An 18,257-nucleotide genomic window follows, 5' to 3' on the forward strand; every position below is an offset into this window, starting at 1 on the left:
CTGTCCATCATCCCCTTTGGTATTGCTCCATCAAGGAGGAGCAGCAGCAATATGTGGGTGAGGGATATGGGTCTTGCTGTCTGTACCAGGGCACAAATGCATAGCATTTCTCAGCAGCTGGGTTGCATCCCGAACAGAATGTATATGAATTTGAGAAGCTGATTGAATTTATAGATGCAGTACACATACAAGGACTCATAATGCATTGGAATTATACATATTTAATACACTGCTTATTGATTCAAAACTATATAAACATCTTTAATAAATATAATAATGACAAGCATCAGAGAATTCACAACACAAGTACAGTTTAGGGTGTCCATGGTCCATATCTCAGTTGTCTAATAAAAGTGTAATATTAAAAAACTGTTCAATTTTCTGAGTTCTGAAATATATAATATTTATGTTAACAGTATGTTTCACAGTGTGGTGAGAATCCGACATTACTGGACTTTATATCCTTTATTTAGCATGTCCAATACAAAAAGTGTTGCCTGAGGTATGAGTTTCAATCTATAGTGGAAATTAGCGACATTGCTCCATCATTCATTGAATATCAATTTCGATAATTGATCCCCATGTGCAGTAGGAGGGATAGTGCTTTTCCGTCAGTGCTCTGCTGCCAGAAGTGTCCCTGTGGTTCAGGAAGCCTTGCAGAAGAAACTGGGTGCATGATCTTCAAACTGCTTGTAGTCATCTGTTCCGGCGACCAGAACTGTGGCAGGAAAGGAGCGAGGGCGCTCTGGGTCCTAGAATCATAGAGTAGAGAACAACATCAGGATGAGAGGGGTTAGCATTGGCAGACATTTGAGCCATTCCCACAGGACCACCAATCATTGTTTAATGACTCACATAAGATCCTGCTAACTCTGCAATGAAATTCAAGAATTGAGGGCTCATTTAGAAGTGGACAGTAATAAACATCTGTTAAACCACTTCGAGGTTTCCCAGCCACATTTAGAGGTTTTATTTCCAACAACAGAACCTCAGCAAACCACTAAGATCCACCATCATAAACATCTTCTTAGGAGTAAATTAAGCTCCGCTAGGATACACCATCATAAACACCTTCCCAGGAGTCCACTAAGCTCCACTAGGATCCACCATCATAAACACCTTCCCAGGAGTCCACTAAGCTCCACTAGGATCCACCATCATAAACACCTTCCCAGGAGTGCACTAAGCTCCACTAAGATCCACCAGCAAGAACACCTTTACAAAAGTCCGCTAAGCTCCGCCATAACAAACACCTTCCCAGGAGTCCACTAACCTCCAGCTCCACCATCATAAACACCTTTCCAGGAGTCCACTAAGCTCCACTAAGGTCCACCATCATAAACACCTTCCCAGGAGTCCACTAAGCTCCACTAGGATCCACCATCATAAACACCTTCCCAGGAGTGCACTAAGCTCCACTAAGATCCACCAGCAAGAACACCTTTACAAAAGTCCGCTAAGCTCCGCCATCACAAACACCTTCCCAGGAGTCCACTAACCTCCAGCTCCACCATCATAAACACCTTTCCAGGAGTCCACTAAGCTCCTCTAAGTTCCACCATCATAAACACCTTCCCAGGAGTCCACTAAGCTCCACTAGGATCCACCATCATAAACACCTTCCCAGGAGTCCACTAAGCTCCACTAGGATCCACCATCATAAACACCTTCCCAGGAGTCCACTAAGCTCCGCTAAGATCCACCATCATAAACACCTTCCCAGGAGTCCACTAGGCTCCACTAAGTTCCACCATCATAAACACCTTCCCAGGAGTCCACTAAGCTCCACCATCATAAACACCTTCCCAGGAGTACACTAAGCTCCACTAGGATCCACCATCATAAACACCTTCCCAGGAGTCCACTAAGCTCCACTAGGATCCACCATCATAAACACCTTCCCAGGGGTCCACTAAGCTCCACTAAGTTCCACTATCATAAAAACCTTTTCAAGAGTCTACTAAGCTCCAGTCACACCCACCATCATAACCACCTTCCCAGGAGTACACTAAGCTCCACTAGGATCCACCATCAAGAACATCTTTACAGAAGTCCACTAAGCTTCGCGTACACAAACAACTTCCTAGGAGTCCACTAAGCTCCACTAAGCTCCACCATCATAAACACCTTCCCAGGAGTCTACTAAGCTCCAGCTCCACCGTCATAAACACTTTTCCAGGAGTCCGCTAAGCTCCACTAGGATCCACCATCATAAACACCTTCACAGGAGTCCACTAAGCTCCACTAGGATCCACCATCATAAACACCTTCCCAGGTGTCCACTAAGCTCCAGCTCCACCATCATAAACACTTTTCCAGGAGTCCATTAAGCTCCAGCTCCACCATCAAAAACACCTTCCCAGGAGTCCACTAAGCTCCAGGTTCACCATCATAAACACCTTCCCAGGAGTCCACTAAGCTCCACTAGAATCCACCATCATAAACACCTTCCCAGGAGTCCACTAAGCTCCAGCTCCACCATCATAAACACTTGTCCAGGAGTCCACTAAGCTCCAGCTCCACCATCATAAACACCTTCCCAGGAGTCCACTAAGCTCCACTAGGATCCACCATCATAAACACCTTCCCAGGCGTCCACTAAACTCCACTAGGATCCACCATCATAAACACCTTCCCAGGCGTCCACTAAACTCCACTATGATCCATCATAAACCCCTACCCTGGATTCCAGAAATCGTAAATGCTAGGCAATTGCTTACAAAATGATACATTTGTCCTCATTTGAAGCTGTGTTTTGTTCCCTTTTGAGCTTAGTGCCTGGTGACGCACTATGCTAATGGTACAGCTTCCATTTTGTAGGAAACTATGTGGTATATGAGAATGTTCTGCTGCTTATATGTGGATGCCTACTGGCATCCCCAATAAGTAAAGCAATTGTTCTTCATTTTTCGTACATTGAATACAAAACTACTTTCTATTTATGCGTTTTAAATTATTGCAAAAGCATTTAACAGTTCACAGACAATTAAAGGCTGACTCTGGGGCTGCATGTACAGGCGCCAGAAACTATTAGGATTTCATACAGATGTGTACAAAAATTGTCCCAAAAGGTACCAGGGCAGCAGATTCTCACTTTCAGAAACATCTTCCAAATCTATAGAAATTGTAAAAGATCTGAATTTTCAAAGTGGCCACGGAAATTGTATCAACTATTCTAAGTTTGATTTCTGGTCGACAGGGCTTGCACCTGAACTGGTTGATAGTTTGTCCAATTCTGAGATCCTTCGACTCTACTCACCATCACGGGATAGGCTCTAGTGGGGATATAACGGATCACAAATCCACATCTTCTCCTGTGGGACATGTTCGGCTCGCTCGCATGGACGGTCAGCCCATCGTGGATCTGGAAGGACAAGATGATGATATTAAATATTTAGGAGAGGACAGGCACATTTGAGGTTTTAAGAAGATGGACCTGAGGACGAAGAAGAGCATTGGGAATTGCAGTCCTTACTTGCAGTCAATATGTACTTCTTCATAGTTACACCTTTCTATTATGAGAGATCATTAGCACATCAAGGTTCAGATCCAGGCAATTAATATATTAGCACATATGTGGGAAAATGGCAGACTAAGACTACTGGTACAATATTTATGCCCAAAATAGAAACATTTGGAATGTACTCTTGATAGTGAACTTACAAATCATGTCATAATACCACAGGAAATTCCACAGACCTGTTTTCCCTGCAGTAGAATTGTCAATCAAGAAATGTAACACAATCTGAAAACAATTTCGAAATGTACATATCCTCTAGTATTAATATTTTCTGAATATTATCTTTTTCCTAGGGAAGTGAGCAATTATGCAAAGAATGTGCTGTTACGTTTTACAGTGTATGTTACAATAAGAATTCATCGAACTGTCAATTTGCATTAGTTTAAACTCCAGAATTTGATATGAATTGTTCCTATTTTTAGAAGATACTGAAGTTGAGGGAATAAGTGACATTAGGAGAGTACCATTTGAACACTAACATAATAATACAAAAGTCCTCCATCAGTCAGAAAATCACTTTCGCTATGAAATAGGTAGTTTTTGTCCTCTCTTCTTTTGTTTCTTGTCAGTGCCTTGGTTTGTCATGTCACCACTTCATGATGTTTGTGGAATGTTGTGTTCACTTTAAATGGACCAATGGCAGTTATACTCTCGTAAGATCATGGGCTAAGCAAAAGTCAGTAATGCTCCTGAAGGTTTGTTTTTTTACAGTATTGGGCTTGCTGCAACTATAATTAGAATTAACTTGGAATTATAGCATAAACATTCTAGACTTAATAGATAGATATGTAGAGAATTTGGATGTATAGAAAGAGAATGATCTGACGTCAATTGTAGCTTTTCTAAAAGAAAGGGCTAGTGACTTCTGGGTCACAGACCAGTGACTTTGAGGCATCATATAGTCTATTAATGTTATTTAATCATATGCAGGGGTCCAGTTTGGTAAGAATTCATGCATTTGTCCTCCCTGTTACATTGGGCAAATATTGTTGAAGCAGTGATCAACTCCAAGTGAGACAGTGCTGGTTTATTTATATTATACATAGGCTTTAGGCGATGAAAGGAGTTTGCTGATTTCTCTAAATCTGTCATATATACTAGATAGACTATATGTGATACAAGGTGTATGCTGACCTCCCTAAGATTAACATTCATATATGTAGATAGTAGGCGAGGGAAGGTATATTCTAATCTCCCCAGGTCTGCCACACATAAACTACAAGTGGTGCAAGATGTATACTGATCTCTCTAAGTCAGCCATACACAGAACAAAGGGGATGCAAGCTGTGTGGTTATCACCCTAAGTCTGCCTTGTATAGACTAAAGGTGATGCAAAGTGTATGCTGAACTCCTTTGGTCGACTATACATAGACTACAGTGGATGCGATATGTGACGTTCACCTGGTGCATAGTTTAAAGTTGAAGATCAATTTAAGATGCTCACAACTTCATTGGTTCTCAATCAAAGAGTAGACTCTCTTTAAATCATGCCTGACTGATACATCTATTATCTAGGGTGGCCAGGTGTTCTCAGTTGTGCATTCTTAGGACTCCTGCTTCACCAAATCAAAGAGAAAAATCTCCATTTAGGATGCTTTTGCCTTGATAGGTCTTTTTTAAATTTACAGACAGTCCCTGCAGCTACTTCCTTAAGCCACCTGCTCAAGGCTCATTTATTCTAGGCAACTGTTCTAGGTCACCAATCCCTAGAGACTCTGTTAGGGAACTGTGCAGTAGACAAATGACTAAAGTAAGTCAGTTGATCAATGAGTTAAAATACAATGTACAGGAGAACAAAAGCGCAAGGTGCACTTACCGACATCTGTCCAGCTTTGAGAGGGCACTCCACCGCGTTCTCTGCATCCACCAGATGTCGGGGAATCTCTTGATTAGCAGTTAGCATGTTTCCTGGGTTAATGGCTGTTTGGTGTTCCAGGATGCCCCGCGTGTGACTTCCTACACAGGACACAGATTGAGTGTAAACATTTTCATTGTTTCATGCCCCGACCACCTCTGTACCCCAGCCACAAATTCTCAACGTGAAAGGGCAGTACATGAACAACTGTGTCCTGCCTCTTCCACAAGCCTCCATCTAGGGACCATCACATGCCTACTCCTCTCTCCTCTTCCAGCTACCTCACCCATCACTCTCATGCTTCTGGGTACTATTGTGCCTCTACCTTCATAATAATTAGAGGGATGCAATTGTGTGGTGTTAGGTAGGACTTATAAAGTTACCACATAGAATGAAGAGTGCTTCAGAAGATGGATGCTCAGGAGGAGAAGGCTGGTTGAGGAGCGCTCATGGCTGAGAATGGATTGGTGAATGTATTGTTGGCACTCAAGAAGATAACCAACATAAGGTTTGTAGGAAGAGTTTTTTTAGTTGCTACTGGAACTAGGGAAAGTGTTGTCTAAGATGAGAGACCTGGAGGAAGGCTGTTTCAGAGGAAGGTCTGCTGCTGTGACAGGATTCTGCTGCCCCTTGTGTGTTGATTTCCAGAATTCCCAATGTTGGTAAGTTATTTGAGTCCAGGTGGCATCACAGCTGATAGATGCATTGCTGAACATGAGAAAGTGAATTGGGCCCTCTGTCTTCTGTCTGAGACCCTCATCAACATCCAACTGATGCAACTATTCTTCAGGTGTCCAACCTTAACCCTCTCTCCCCGCTGAGGGAACCCAATCATTATATGGACACTCCCCCAACTTCATAACCTTCGCCAAGTTGCTCTTTATGACACAAGAACTCTTTGCTGAAAGCAAGGGAGGTCTCTCCTTCTCAGTTTGCCCAGGGCTCTCTGCCTAATGCCATCCACATAGACATAAATCCATACCTGGAATAACCTGAAGGACACCATTTTCTGTGTCCACGTCATCCAGGGCGAGCCACACTGAAGCCACTGGCCCGCCCTCGAAACCCCAATACCTGTGAAGGGTAAACAGAAAGACCAGCTGTAATACATTAAATAAACGCCAATACATCCTAGTTCAGGTTTGATATTGTCAAAGCAGTTAAGCTAGTAATGCCCCTCACATAATGCCTGTAATAATGATTTCTGGTACTCACTATGCATGATAATTAACTGCGAGACATAATGTCAGCGAACCATCAGTTTCGTGAGAGAACGGAGTTGTAACTAGACTTTTTGTAAAATGCCCCTCCTTCTCACCTCTTTACCCTACCCCCCCCATCCCCCCTACACTCCGTTCATCTTATCTTCTATGCTCTTTAAATGTTTTGCCGTGGAGACCTAGCCATTTGGCCGATGCCCGGTGGAGCAACTGGATAGCTATAGAGGAGATGGGCTGTGGACTTCCCTCTCGGCCGTCACCCACCCAGCCGGACCTTGGGCAGACTTTCCCTTCGTCCCTCTGTCGTATCCCTTCTACCCTACCCCTTACCCATCTTTCACTTCATTTCCTAGTCTTTTATGCTCCATAAATGTTTTTGTCTGTACCTAATGTAATTGTATCTGAAGTAACTGTGTAACATTGTTGAATCTCATGTAAAGCGCTCCGATACCCTCGGGTCTAGCCAGCGCTATATAAAACTCATTAAATAAATAAATAAATAAATAAACTTAATAGAGTGAGAGTTTTTAGAAACCGTTGGCCATTATTTTCCAGAAAAAAAGAACACTTAAAATTTCCAAGTTCCCTGCAATTATAAAATGATGAATTTGCCACCAATGAGACCTGCACAGTTGCAATTTTACAGACCTCTAGTTTAAGCCCCAAACGTATGATGAACGGGTGCGCCTGCGCGTTTGCTTACTTGATGTCCTGGTGCCAGGCCACGTAGGGTGCCGCGTCCTCTGTGTGTGGAATGTCGGAGGAGGGGTATTTACAGATGAACCGGGAGTCCAGCAGGATTATATCTGGTCCCAGCACAGCAGTGATGACCTTCAGGAGGTCCGGGTGGGCGGCCAGGTCCATCACCCAAGGGTGGGCTAGGTGGATATTATGCAGGCTGTACTGGGTGTGCGCCTTACCTGTGTAACACAAGGAAGAAACATTCACTGAGTAAACAAACACCACAGCTTCCTGTGCTAAGGGGAGGCTCAGGCAAGTGATCCTATGGATTATAGGGTCACAAGATGCACGTGGCCAATTCCGGTAGGGTTGTCATCCATGCTAAGAAAGAATGGGCAAATGTTATTTTTTCTTATTTACATAAATTGTGAATTGAGCTGAAAAATGTATTTTCAAAACATGTAATATGGGGAGCATATCGAATGCATTTACAATTGACAATTTCTATTTTAGAGAAACACTTTTTGTAATTGTTTTTAAAAAATCAGCTGTTTTCTCTGATAAACAGATTGTTTTTTTAAGAACTGAAGTACGTAATAACATCTAAAGTTGGTGTTTAAAAAACCAATTTGTTTTTTATGACAAATTGATTTTGCATTTTTCAGACAGCAAGATTTTTGGGTGACATGGGCAGGTTTGCAATTCACAAAAAGGCGAATGTTGTGCCAGCATATTTTCAAATCCAGCTGCTAATGTCACCGCTGCAATCAATATTCCTGCTTTGAGTATTTTAGTGACACTGAACTTATGTAATTCAGTCTCCTCGGCTGGGTTTAAAAAAAAAAAACTGTTGTATTGACTTTTTGCAGTGTAAAAGCAAACAACAAGCATGTCATTATTGAGCAACACCTCCACGTCCCCAACACTCCACCCTCCCCTCCCATCTCTTGTTAAAGGATACAGTTTCCTATTTCCAATAGTTCATCCAGGATTTCCGCCCAAGTCCAGAACAATAGTAGCTCCAGCTCCCCTATCCCTATCCGATCAATGGCGACCACATGTTCATGCCTCCAGGTCACATCAAAGCCCCACACCCTACCAAACTTCTTCGGGTACCCTCTCGCTTTGTATGTGACTCTTTCGGCCGCCATGTACAGGTCCATGCCCCTCCTCCATTCCTCCAACTGAGGTATGTCAGGCGCCCCCCACTTCCGGGCCACGTCCCTCTTGGCCACCACCAAGGCTAGCACCAGAAAAATCAGCAATGGGCAAGCCAATTCTATATCAATCGTTACTCCCAGAAGTACAAGCTTAGGGTCTAAGGGTATGACCGTCTCCAGCACCTCCCCCAGTTCTGACAGGACCTCCCCCAATAGGTTTGAATGTTCGTCAGGACCAAATCGTGTGAATGAAGTCCCCCCTATCATGACCACAGCGCAAACAACATGGATCAGGCACTCTCCCCATTTTATGCAGGCGCACTCTATCAAAATAGGTCCTATGAAGGATCTTGAACTGGGTCAATCTGAGGCGTGATTTAATCGCTACTTCCCTAGGATGCATCAAGACCACACCCCAGTCTAGTGGCCTCGGCAGAGTTATGAGTTTGTCGCAGTTGCCACCTAATCCATCATCTGCTGCATAATTTGAAGATTTTAACAGAAAAAAATGTTACTACCTCAAATCGATCAACAGTGACTAAAACACGGACACACATGATGCTGGGCAGCGGTAGGTCCTTTGCAAACGATATCTGGTCATCTGTCATAATTTGGCCCTCCTTTGCCGCATAAATCCGGTGACCCTGGGTATTTGATGTAGCTCAAACCTCCTTTGACAGACACTATTAATGCTGCAACAGCATTTCGAGCCTAAGGTTGTAAACACTGAACACTGGGGTCTGGTGGGCTTGGCTCAGGACAGATTCAAATTGGGGGGTGGGGGAGAATGAATGCCGTTCTGTATAGTTTAATTTGCACTTTTACACATAATTACAATTATGAAAGATTTGGGAGTGTCTCCGGTGACTTACCCCTGTCACCCCCTCCCTCTGTCGTCAAAGGTGAATATTGCTGTTGAGGCCAGGTGTTCCTGTGAGAAGCTTCTCTGCTCTGACTGTGTATAACATTGCAATCACAATAATGACACCTGCACATAGATGCAAGCACACCTACAAAGCCAAGGTCTGTCTTTTGCTTAAAATAGAGGAAGCTTAGATTTATTCAAAGGATGGACGAAGGCCCTTTTGTTGGAGTGCATGTTGTATTTTGTGAACATGCCAATAAACATTAGTCGCCAGAAAAGCTCAAAAGTAAACATGGTGAAAGGGCGAAACTCATTTTATGAGCATTTGGTTGTGAGTATTTTCTTCTGCAGTGGTGCTTGCTGGAGGTAGAATGGTCTTCTAATCCGATGTAAACATACATTCCCTCGGTTGGAAACATAATTTCAGTGTGAGCCTTTTTGCCCAGAATAAGGCACCTTGCACAATATTCATAAGGTGTTGTTCACTAGTGTGACCCCCATGCTCACTCTTAGTTGCAGTGACCGTTTTTTCAAAATTACTCTTAATTTTTCTGCAGTCATAATATATTTAGAGAAGTGTGGCTCAATGGTTGGAGCGGCAGACCCTGATGTAGTAGTTTGGCTAGGACCAGGGTTCAATTCCCGCCTCGGCGGGTCTCAGGCTTCATTTCCTCGGACCTGATTATTCTCGCTTCTGTGCCTATTCCAATCATGGAGTCCCACTCTGCACCTCTGGACAATAGCTTGCTTAATCTCTACAACAGCCCCAACAATGCTGAGGATGCCTGACTTCACCTTGGGGGTGCCCAGGAGTGGGCTCCTCACAGGGAAAGGCCAGGAAGGGTTCCTCGGCGGTATTCGTACAAGCGCCGAGATGCCTACGGGTAGTCGTGCGCTATACAAGTGCGTAATCATTTCATGAGTGTGCAATCACTAAAGTAATCACTAATTTCTTGATTGGTGGCCCTCTGATGCAGTGCAGTGTGATAGGCTAGTGTCCATAGGATGCAGCTCAGTGTTTTGGGTCAGTGTTCCTAGTATGTAGTTCTTTGTCGTGGTCTAGTCTTTTAATGGTTGAAGGGCACCCAATGGGGTTATTGTACCTAGGATCTGGTTCACTCTGGTGGACAAGTCTATCAGCGTTATGGTTGCAGTGCAACCTGTGAGATTAGGGTTCAGTGTGGTGGTCTAGCCATTAGTACCTCATGGTGCAGAACAGGGTGGTAGGTAGGTGCTCGTAGGGTGCAGCTCAGTGTGGTGGTCTAGTGTTTAGTACCTCAGGGATGCAGCACAGTGTGTTGGGTTAGTGTTTATAAGATACAGTTCAGAGTGATGGTCTAGTGTTAAATGCTTCAGGGATACAGGGATGTGTGTTGGATTAGTGTTCTTGGGGTTCAGTTCAGTGTGGTGGTCTAGTCTTTAGTGCTCCAGGGATGTTGAGGTAGTGTTCCTACGAGGTAGTTCAGTGTGGTAGTCTAGTCTTAAGTGCTACATGAATGCTGTGTAGTTTTGGGTTAGTGTTCTTCAGATGCAGTTCAGGGTGGTGGTCTAGTTTTAAGTGTTTCAAGGATGCAACAAACTGTGGTGGGTTAGTTTTCCTAAAATGAAGTTCAGTTTGGTTGGCTAGTCTTTATTGCTTCAGGGGTGCAGTACAGTTATGTTATGTTATATGGGTATTTATTACGCGCACAATTACTCTTGAGTATCCTGGCGCGAAAACCACAGAGAAATCACATAAGGAAGCACAGCATAATTTTAGTGAACTTGGTTAAAAAGGTGAGTTTTAAGAAGCTTTTTAAAACGGCTAAGGTCTCTGGTGTCCCTGAGAATGAACGGAAGGGCATTCCAGAGGGTAGCTGCTCTGACTGAAAAAGATTGGCCGCCCAATCAGGTGCGCCTAAAGCGCGGTATTACCAGCAGGCGTTGGGAGGCAGATCTGAGATGTCTGCTTGGCACATGAAGCGTCACTCTTTCCCTGAGATAGACTGGGCCGTTATCATGTAGTGCTCGGTGGGTGAGAACCAGAGCTTTAAATTGAACTCTTTGGGCCACTGGAAGCCAATGAAGGGAAGCCAGTTGGGATCTTATGCTAATGCGTCTGGGAATGCCCAGCAAAAGTCTCGCCGCCGCATTTTGTATGATCTGCAGCCTGTTTAGCAAATAGGAGGGGGAGCCCAGATAGAGAGCATTGGCGTAGTCTAGGCGGGACAGTATAAGGGCTCTGGCAACCGTTTCTTTTGCCGGTTGGGGCAATAAGGGAAAGAATCTGCTCAGGGATTTAAGGGTCCCAAAGCAGGCACCCATCAGTCTTTTTATCTGCTCTGAGAACCTCAAATCTTCATTAAACCAGATGCCCAGATTCTTGGCCGGGCCCCCCTCAGAGAGGGGACGGGGGAAATCGGGAGGCCAGATCAGTTCAGTAAATTGGTTGGGAAAGTGGCCATATAATATGATCTCCGATTTACCCTCGTTGCATTTCAGCTTGGCCTGAGCCAGCCAGGTGAACACGGCCGCCAGGCACCTTTGTGCTGCGGTCGTTTCTAATTGTGAGTTACCCCAAGTGAACAAAAGCTGGGTGTCGTCGGCATATGCCATTATTTTCGCACCCAGCCTCTTGGCCAAGTAGATCAGCGGGGTCATATAGATGTTAAAAAGTAGTGGGCTCAAAGTAGAGCCCTGTGGGACCCCCGTCTGAACTAGCCTGGCCGAGGAAGAGTGTGGGGGCATCCAAACTTGCTGGTACCGTGAGTCCAAGAATGACTCCAACCAAGACCAAGCGGCCCCCGTGAGGCCGATGTCAGTGAGGCGGGCTAGGAGGAGTTGGTGTGGGACCGTATCAAAGGCAGCAGAGAGGTCCAATAAAATCAGCGCCGCTCTGCCACCCTTGTCCGTGCACTCCCTGATGGCTTCCACCTCCTCTACCAGGGCTGTCTCCGTACTGAAGGAGGCCCTAAAGCCTGATTGAGCTGGGTGAAGTACCCCAGACTCCTCCACAAAGGTGTTCAACTGCCGAAAGATCACCTTTTCGCAGACTTTGGCCAATGCCGGGAGCAAAGAGATGGGACGGTAGTTTGCAGCGACAAGAGGGTCAGCTGAAGGTTTCTTTAGGAGGGGCAGAAGTTTCGCTTGCTTCCATAGCCTGGGTACCGTTGCGGATTGCAGTGAGCAGTTAATTATAGCTGTAACTTCTGTCACTACATAGTCTGCAACTCCAGCCAAAACTCTTGCCGGGCAAGGGTCCGCAGGGGAGCCTGATTTAAGAGATTTCAACACAGTAAGAATGTCCGATTGATCGGCCAAAGTAAAGTTGGCGAGGCAGTTATTCGAGAGAGAGACGGACATCTCCTCCACCGGAAGAGTTGTAACGGGACTCAAGGCAAATCCCTCCTCAATAAGCTTAATTTTGTTAATAAAAAAGGAGGAGATCTCCTCACATCGGTCTGTGGAAACCGGAATCTTTTTTTGCTCCGCAAGAGGTGACAGAAAGCTTTGTACAATAGCGAATATCTCCTTATCATTATTATCTGCCTTTAAGATTCTAGTCGCAAAGTAGGTGCCTTTTGCAGTCTTAACTGCGATATAATATTCTCTTTGGACTAGACGGAGGTCGGCTTTAGCTTGTGGAGAGTAAGCAGCCCTCCAGAGCCTCTCCGATTTTTTGCATGACCTTTTTAACTCTTTAAGCGCTGGCGTATACCAGGGTTGAGAGGGCAAAACCCGTCGGTGGCTTTGCGAGGCGGGTTTGGAGGTAGCCTCTACTCCTCGCCTAACCCAGGCATTAAAGAGTTCCACTTGGGCCTCTAAATTGCTTGCTAGGGCCATATGGGAATGCGTAAGAGCACCGACCAAGCCCGGGATATTAATTTTCCTCGCTGGGGGGCCAACCAAAGGGGAGGGGTGGCGTGGTGGTCGTGCCATATCCCAGGAAAAATAGACAACCGCATGGTCGGACCAGGTGACCGGCTGGGGGTCTTTCAGAGCCAGATTAAAGTTGGAACATACCAGGTCCAATAAATGTCCATGGGAGTGCGTTGGTTTGGTGACCCACTGAGTCAAAAGTGTAATACCTAGCAGGTCTTGTAGGGTCAGCACATCTGGGGAACCGGTGGAATCCCAATGGATGTTGAAATCTCCCAGTAGGAGAAATTTTGGAAAGCGTAGCACACGTTCCGCTACAGCATCTCCTAAGGAGCTTAGAAAGGAACCCATCGGCCCCGGTGGGCGATAAATCAGAGTACCTCCTACGGTGAAGTGAGGGGACAGAATAAAGGAAAAGTCAAGTGCTTCACCATCCAGCACACTCAGAGATTTGTCACATGAAAAGGCCCAAGCTTCCCTGAATACCACAGCAGTGCCGCCCCCTCTGCCTAAAGTGCGATCAGCCCTGGCCAGGCGGTAGCCACGTGGGACGGCCAGTTCTACTACTGGGGCACAGGAGTCACTGAGCCACGTTTCCGTGATGAATAAAATGTCCAGATTATTATCCCCAATGAGTTCAAAGATGTTATCAGCATGTTTCACCATCGAGCGGGCATTGATGAGAGCGGCTTTAATTGAGGGCTCAGTCTGGGTTTTCTGTGTTCGATGTATAGGGATGGAGGGGAGATGGAAATTGCAGTGATTGCATTCCCATCCCCTATCCGGGCACGGAGGGGACCTTTTCAGACCTGCGTGTGAACCTGGATTCAAAGAGAGCAGGGTTTCACGACTGTAGGTGAGAGAGCTCGAGGTGTGTGGGGCAAAAGGGGCAGCCGGACCGGCCCTGGGCGCGGGCCAGGCGCGGACGGGCGCAGACGGGCTTACCTTAGGCGCACCTTAGGCGCGCCATCGACGCGCCCGCTGCGCCCGTCCGCTGCGCCCTCGCCAACACATGATGATAAATAGGGGGGTAGCTGGAGGCGCGGGCTCCTGTCTCCGCCCTCCTGCTTGCTGGTATGTCCCTGATTGGTCCGCCTACCTCCCAATGAACTCTCCACTCAATCGGCACACAGCCGTGGTGGAACGAAGCTCGGGATTCGGCGACCAAAGAGCTAGTGCATCAGAGGAGCAGCCTGACTCGCTGTCGTCCTCGTGGATGTATTAAATGAGCCCAGCATGTGACAAGAAACACAGAAACAATCTTAAAAAAGGAGGAGCAGCCTAACTCGCTGTCGTCCTCAGTGCAAAGAATGTACTTGTGCAAAATAGGCAATTAAAATACTTGTCACCATACAAAAATATAAACATCAGAATTTAAAAGCACTGTAAGAAAATGCTAGCGCTCGCACAGTGGCAGCAGCGATTTCAACGTGGAAGGCTGCGCGCTTACCGATGCCGGCTTAAAATAGCTGGAGGCGCGGGCTCCTGTCTCCGCCCTCCTGCTTGCTGGTATGTCCCTGATTGGTCCGCCTACCTCCCAATGAGCTCTCCACTCAATCGGCACACAGCCGTGGTGGAACGAAGCTCGGGATTCGGTGACCAAAGAGCTAGTGCATCAGAGGAGCAGCCTGACTCGCTGTTGTCCTCGTGGATGTATTAAATGAGCCCAGCGTGTGACAAGAAACACAGAAACAATCTTAAAAAAGGAGGAGCAGCCTAACTCGCTGTCGTCCTCAGTGCAAAGAATGTACTTGTGCAAAATAGGCAATTAAAATACTTGTCACCATACAAAAATATAAACATCAGAATTTAAAAGCACTGTAAGAAAATGCTAGCGCTCGCACAGTGGCAGCAGCGATTTCAATGTGGAAGGCTGCGCGCTTACCGATGCCGGCTTAAAATAGCTGGAGGAGCGGGCTCCTGTCTCCGCCCTCCTGCTTGCTGGTATGTCCCTGATTGGTCCGCCTACCTCCCAATGAGCTCTCCACTCAATCGGCACACAGCCGTGGTGGAACGAAGCTCGGGATTCGGCGACCAAAGAGCTAGTGCATCAGAGGAGCAGCCTGACTCGCTGTTGTCCTCGTGGATGTATTAAATGAGCCCAGCGTGTGACAAGAAACACAGAAACAATCTTAAAAAAGGAGGAGCAGCCTAACTCGCTGTCGTCCTCAGTGCAAAGAATGTACTTGTGCAAAATAGGCAATTAAAATACTTGTCACCATACAAAAATATAAACATCAGAATTTAAAAGCACTGTAAGAAAATGCTAGCGCTCGCACAGTGGCAGCAGCGATTTCAATGTGGAAGTACAGTGTGTTGTGTTAGTGTTTCTATGATACAGTTCAGTGTGGTGGTCTAGTGTTTAATGCTTCAGGGATACAACAAAGTGTGTTGGGTTAGTGTTCCTAGGTTACTGCTCATTATGTTGATCTAGTCTTTATTGCTTTAGGGATGCAATGAAGTTCGTTGGGGTAGTGTTTTTTGGAAGTAGTTCGGTGTGGTGGTCTAGTCTTAGGTGCTACATGAATGCAGCACAATGTTGGGTCAGTGTTCCTAAGATGAACTTCAGTGTGGTCGTCTCATTGCAAGTACTTCAGGGATGCAGAACTGTGTGGTGGGTTAGTGTCCATAGGATACAGTTCAGTGTTGTGGTATAGTTGCAAGGGATTCAGAGATGCATCGCAGTGTGTTGTGTTAGTGTTCCTAAGAGGCAGTTCAGTGTGGTTGTCTAGTCTTTAGTGTTTCAGGGGTTCAGTTCCTAAGATAAAACTCAGTGTATTGGTCTAGTTTTTTGTGCTTCAGGGATGCAGAGCTGTGTGATGGGTTAGTGTTCCTTGAAAGTACTTGAGTACGTATGTCTAGTTTTTAGTGCTATATGGGTGCGGAACAGTGTGTTGGATTAGTTTTCCTCTGAAGTAGTCAATAGAGTGGTCTAGTCTTGAGTCTAGTATGATGACCATTTTGTACCTAATGTACATGTATGATGCTGGCAGGCAGATCAAATGTTCTCTGAAGGCGAACCTAAAAGGCGGTGGCACCGGACAGAAGTTCAATTTACTGAGAACTCTGCTGTAGACATGGGGTAATTTATCTGCAAATTTATCATAACTACATACAAACTTCCACATTTTGAGTAGACACCATTACCTGATGGAGTGCACATTACACCTGCTCTCTCGAATACAGCAACACTGATGGATCTTTTTTCATTCGCAAAAGTACATTACCTTATTACGGTCTGGGTGTTACACTCATAAGTGACTGATTTGTACAGAAAGGTGTTCAAAACAATTTGTGAACTGGACCTGCCCTTTGCACTTACCGTACTCCTTCTCCAGCTCTTCGAAGGCCATCCTGGTAGCCTCAAGATCCTTGGTGCCCAGCACGGGTAGTCCGCTCAGGAAGCCATTGGCACTGTAGAATGTCTTCATCTGCACAGCGTCAGTGGTCATGTTGAGCGTAGAAACTGGTGATTCTTGGAGGTGTATTCCTCTTGCTCTGAAGGTGCAGGAGTGCTGGTTGTTGGGGGTGTGCAGGAGTGCTGGTTGCGGCTGGTTTATCGTCCACCGCCAGCTGTGGATGCCTCTTCATCTTCTGCCTCAGTTATTTATGTATCTCTGGAGTCTCAGGCCCCACCCTACCTATGAAACAAAGTTAGGGAGTTCCTTTCTATATTAAGGTTTAACAGGTGACATATCACAGTAATCATGACCATGGCAGCAGGAGAATTTCCCACTCCTACTTCAGAAATCTGTGCCAAGTTTTGACTGTTTTGAGGAAGAGAAGAGGCTTGGTTTTGCACGAGAGACTGTCCTCAACTCAAGTTACAACTCCCAAAACTTGGACAAGAGCCAATTAATGCTCACCTAAAGTGATCATTTGCCTTTCACAGGAGTTTCCAAGAAGCTGATTCACCAAAGTACCAAGGGTCTGATTTTCTAAGACTTACACAGTGCTGCATTGCATAGCATTGTGTGAGAATGTGTTGCACTTTGGTATTTACTTTTGTTCATCATGATGGGCTGTATTTACTATACGGCACATCATAGCACAAGGACGAGAGATGCGTCACGCAGAAATATCTTCGTAAATCCCACTGCATTACTGTTGCATTCGAATTTGGATGGGAACACCCACCTTGCCTACATTAATCACTGCATCACACAGGCCTGCGCAGCACTTCCGCCACGCAAGTCGCCAAAACGATGCAAACTGCCTACTACTCCGCTTCATAAATTTGACTTAAGTCATTTTGTTGCCTTGGGCAAATGCAGGGATTACTAAATCTGGGGCCAGTGACCTCAAAAAACCTTTGACTTCCAAAGACATCATAAGTGGACCTCTTCTTCCCATCCTTAACCTCCCAGTAGCTATCTATTCAGATCCAGAGGGATCTTTACTCACTTTTTGATTAAAACTGGATCACAGTGATACAGCCAAGCCACTTGTTTGAGCGCAGGCTTCTGTGTGCTCACATACACTTTAGAAAATGCTGATTGCCTCACATAGCAAACAGTAAAGGTAATGTTTTGAATAGAAGTGTGACTACCTGCTCCATCTTTCTGCCTGTTGCTTTAGTGTTTCCTATTTAGGGAAATATTTTGCCGCTTGACCACAATATTGTTTCTTCCTCCACCATAGAAGTGCTTTTATCTATCTATCTATCTATCTATCTATCTATCTATCTATCTATCTATCTATCTATCTATCTATCTATCTATCTATCTATCTATCTATCTATCTATCTATCTATCTATCTCCTATAGTTATTCTATGAAGTGTGTGTGCTGTGAACCATAACTGTCGAATGTCAGTGGTTTTCCACGTTTCACTCAGAACCATTGTCGGAATGGGTGAATACAATGTCAGTGAATGTCATGATATGTGCAGACCCAACAACGAAAATATCAGTAAATGCAATGTTAAAGTATGCCACAGCTTGTACCTGTACAATGCCCATCAATGCAATGTCAATGTATACTGTAACTTGAGCCTGCACCGCAGCACCAACATCAGCAATAATGATACCAATGTATACCATGATCCATGCTCATACGATAATAATATTGTTGTGAGTAACAACAATGTCAATATACGT

The 18,257-nt window shown here is 45.3% G+C and overlaps 1 protein-coding gene across 1 annotated transcript; it reads right to left on the reverse strand.

The window, feature by feature from the left end:
• Positions 1-205: 205 nt before the first annotated feature.
• Positions 206-16,729, reverse strand: LOC144785665 (L-threonyl-[L-threonyl-carrier protein] 4-chlorinase-like). The gene is made up of 6 exons (XM_078664464.1): positions 16,482-16,729; positions 7,299-7,515; positions 6,358-6,449; positions 5,337-5,476; positions 3,260-3,364; positions 206-752 (listed from the first exon to the last, which is right to left on the reverse strand). The coding sequence occupies exons 1-6, from the start codon at positions 16,609-16,611 to the stop codon at positions 645-647; spliced, it is 792 nt and encodes a 263-aa protein (XP_078520590.1). The 5' UTR covers positions 16,612-16,729; the 3' UTR covers positions 206-644.
• Positions 16,730-18,257: the final 1,528 nt, after the last annotated feature.

Source organism: Lissotriton helveticus, chromosome 10, assembly GCF_964261635.1.
Source record: "Lissotriton helveticus chromosome 10, aLisHel1.1, whole genome shotgun sequence".
Lineage (NCBI taxonomy): Eukaryota > Metazoa > Chordata > Amphibia > Caudata > Salamandridae > Lissotriton > Lissotriton helveticus.

Coding starts and splice junctions, on each gene's coding strand:
- LOC144785665 (XM_078664464.1), bottom strand. CDS start 16,611: ATGACCACTGACGCTGTGCAGATGAAGACATTCTACAGTGCCAATGGC. Junction 7,516..16,481: donor AGAGCTGGAGAAGGAGTACG/GTAAGTGCAAAG, acceptor TGTGTTACACAG/GTAAGGCGCACACCCAGTAC. Junction 753..3,259: donor CTAGAGCCTATCCCGTGATG/GTGAGTAGAGTC, acceptor CTATGATTCTAG/GACCCAGAGCGCCCTCGCTC.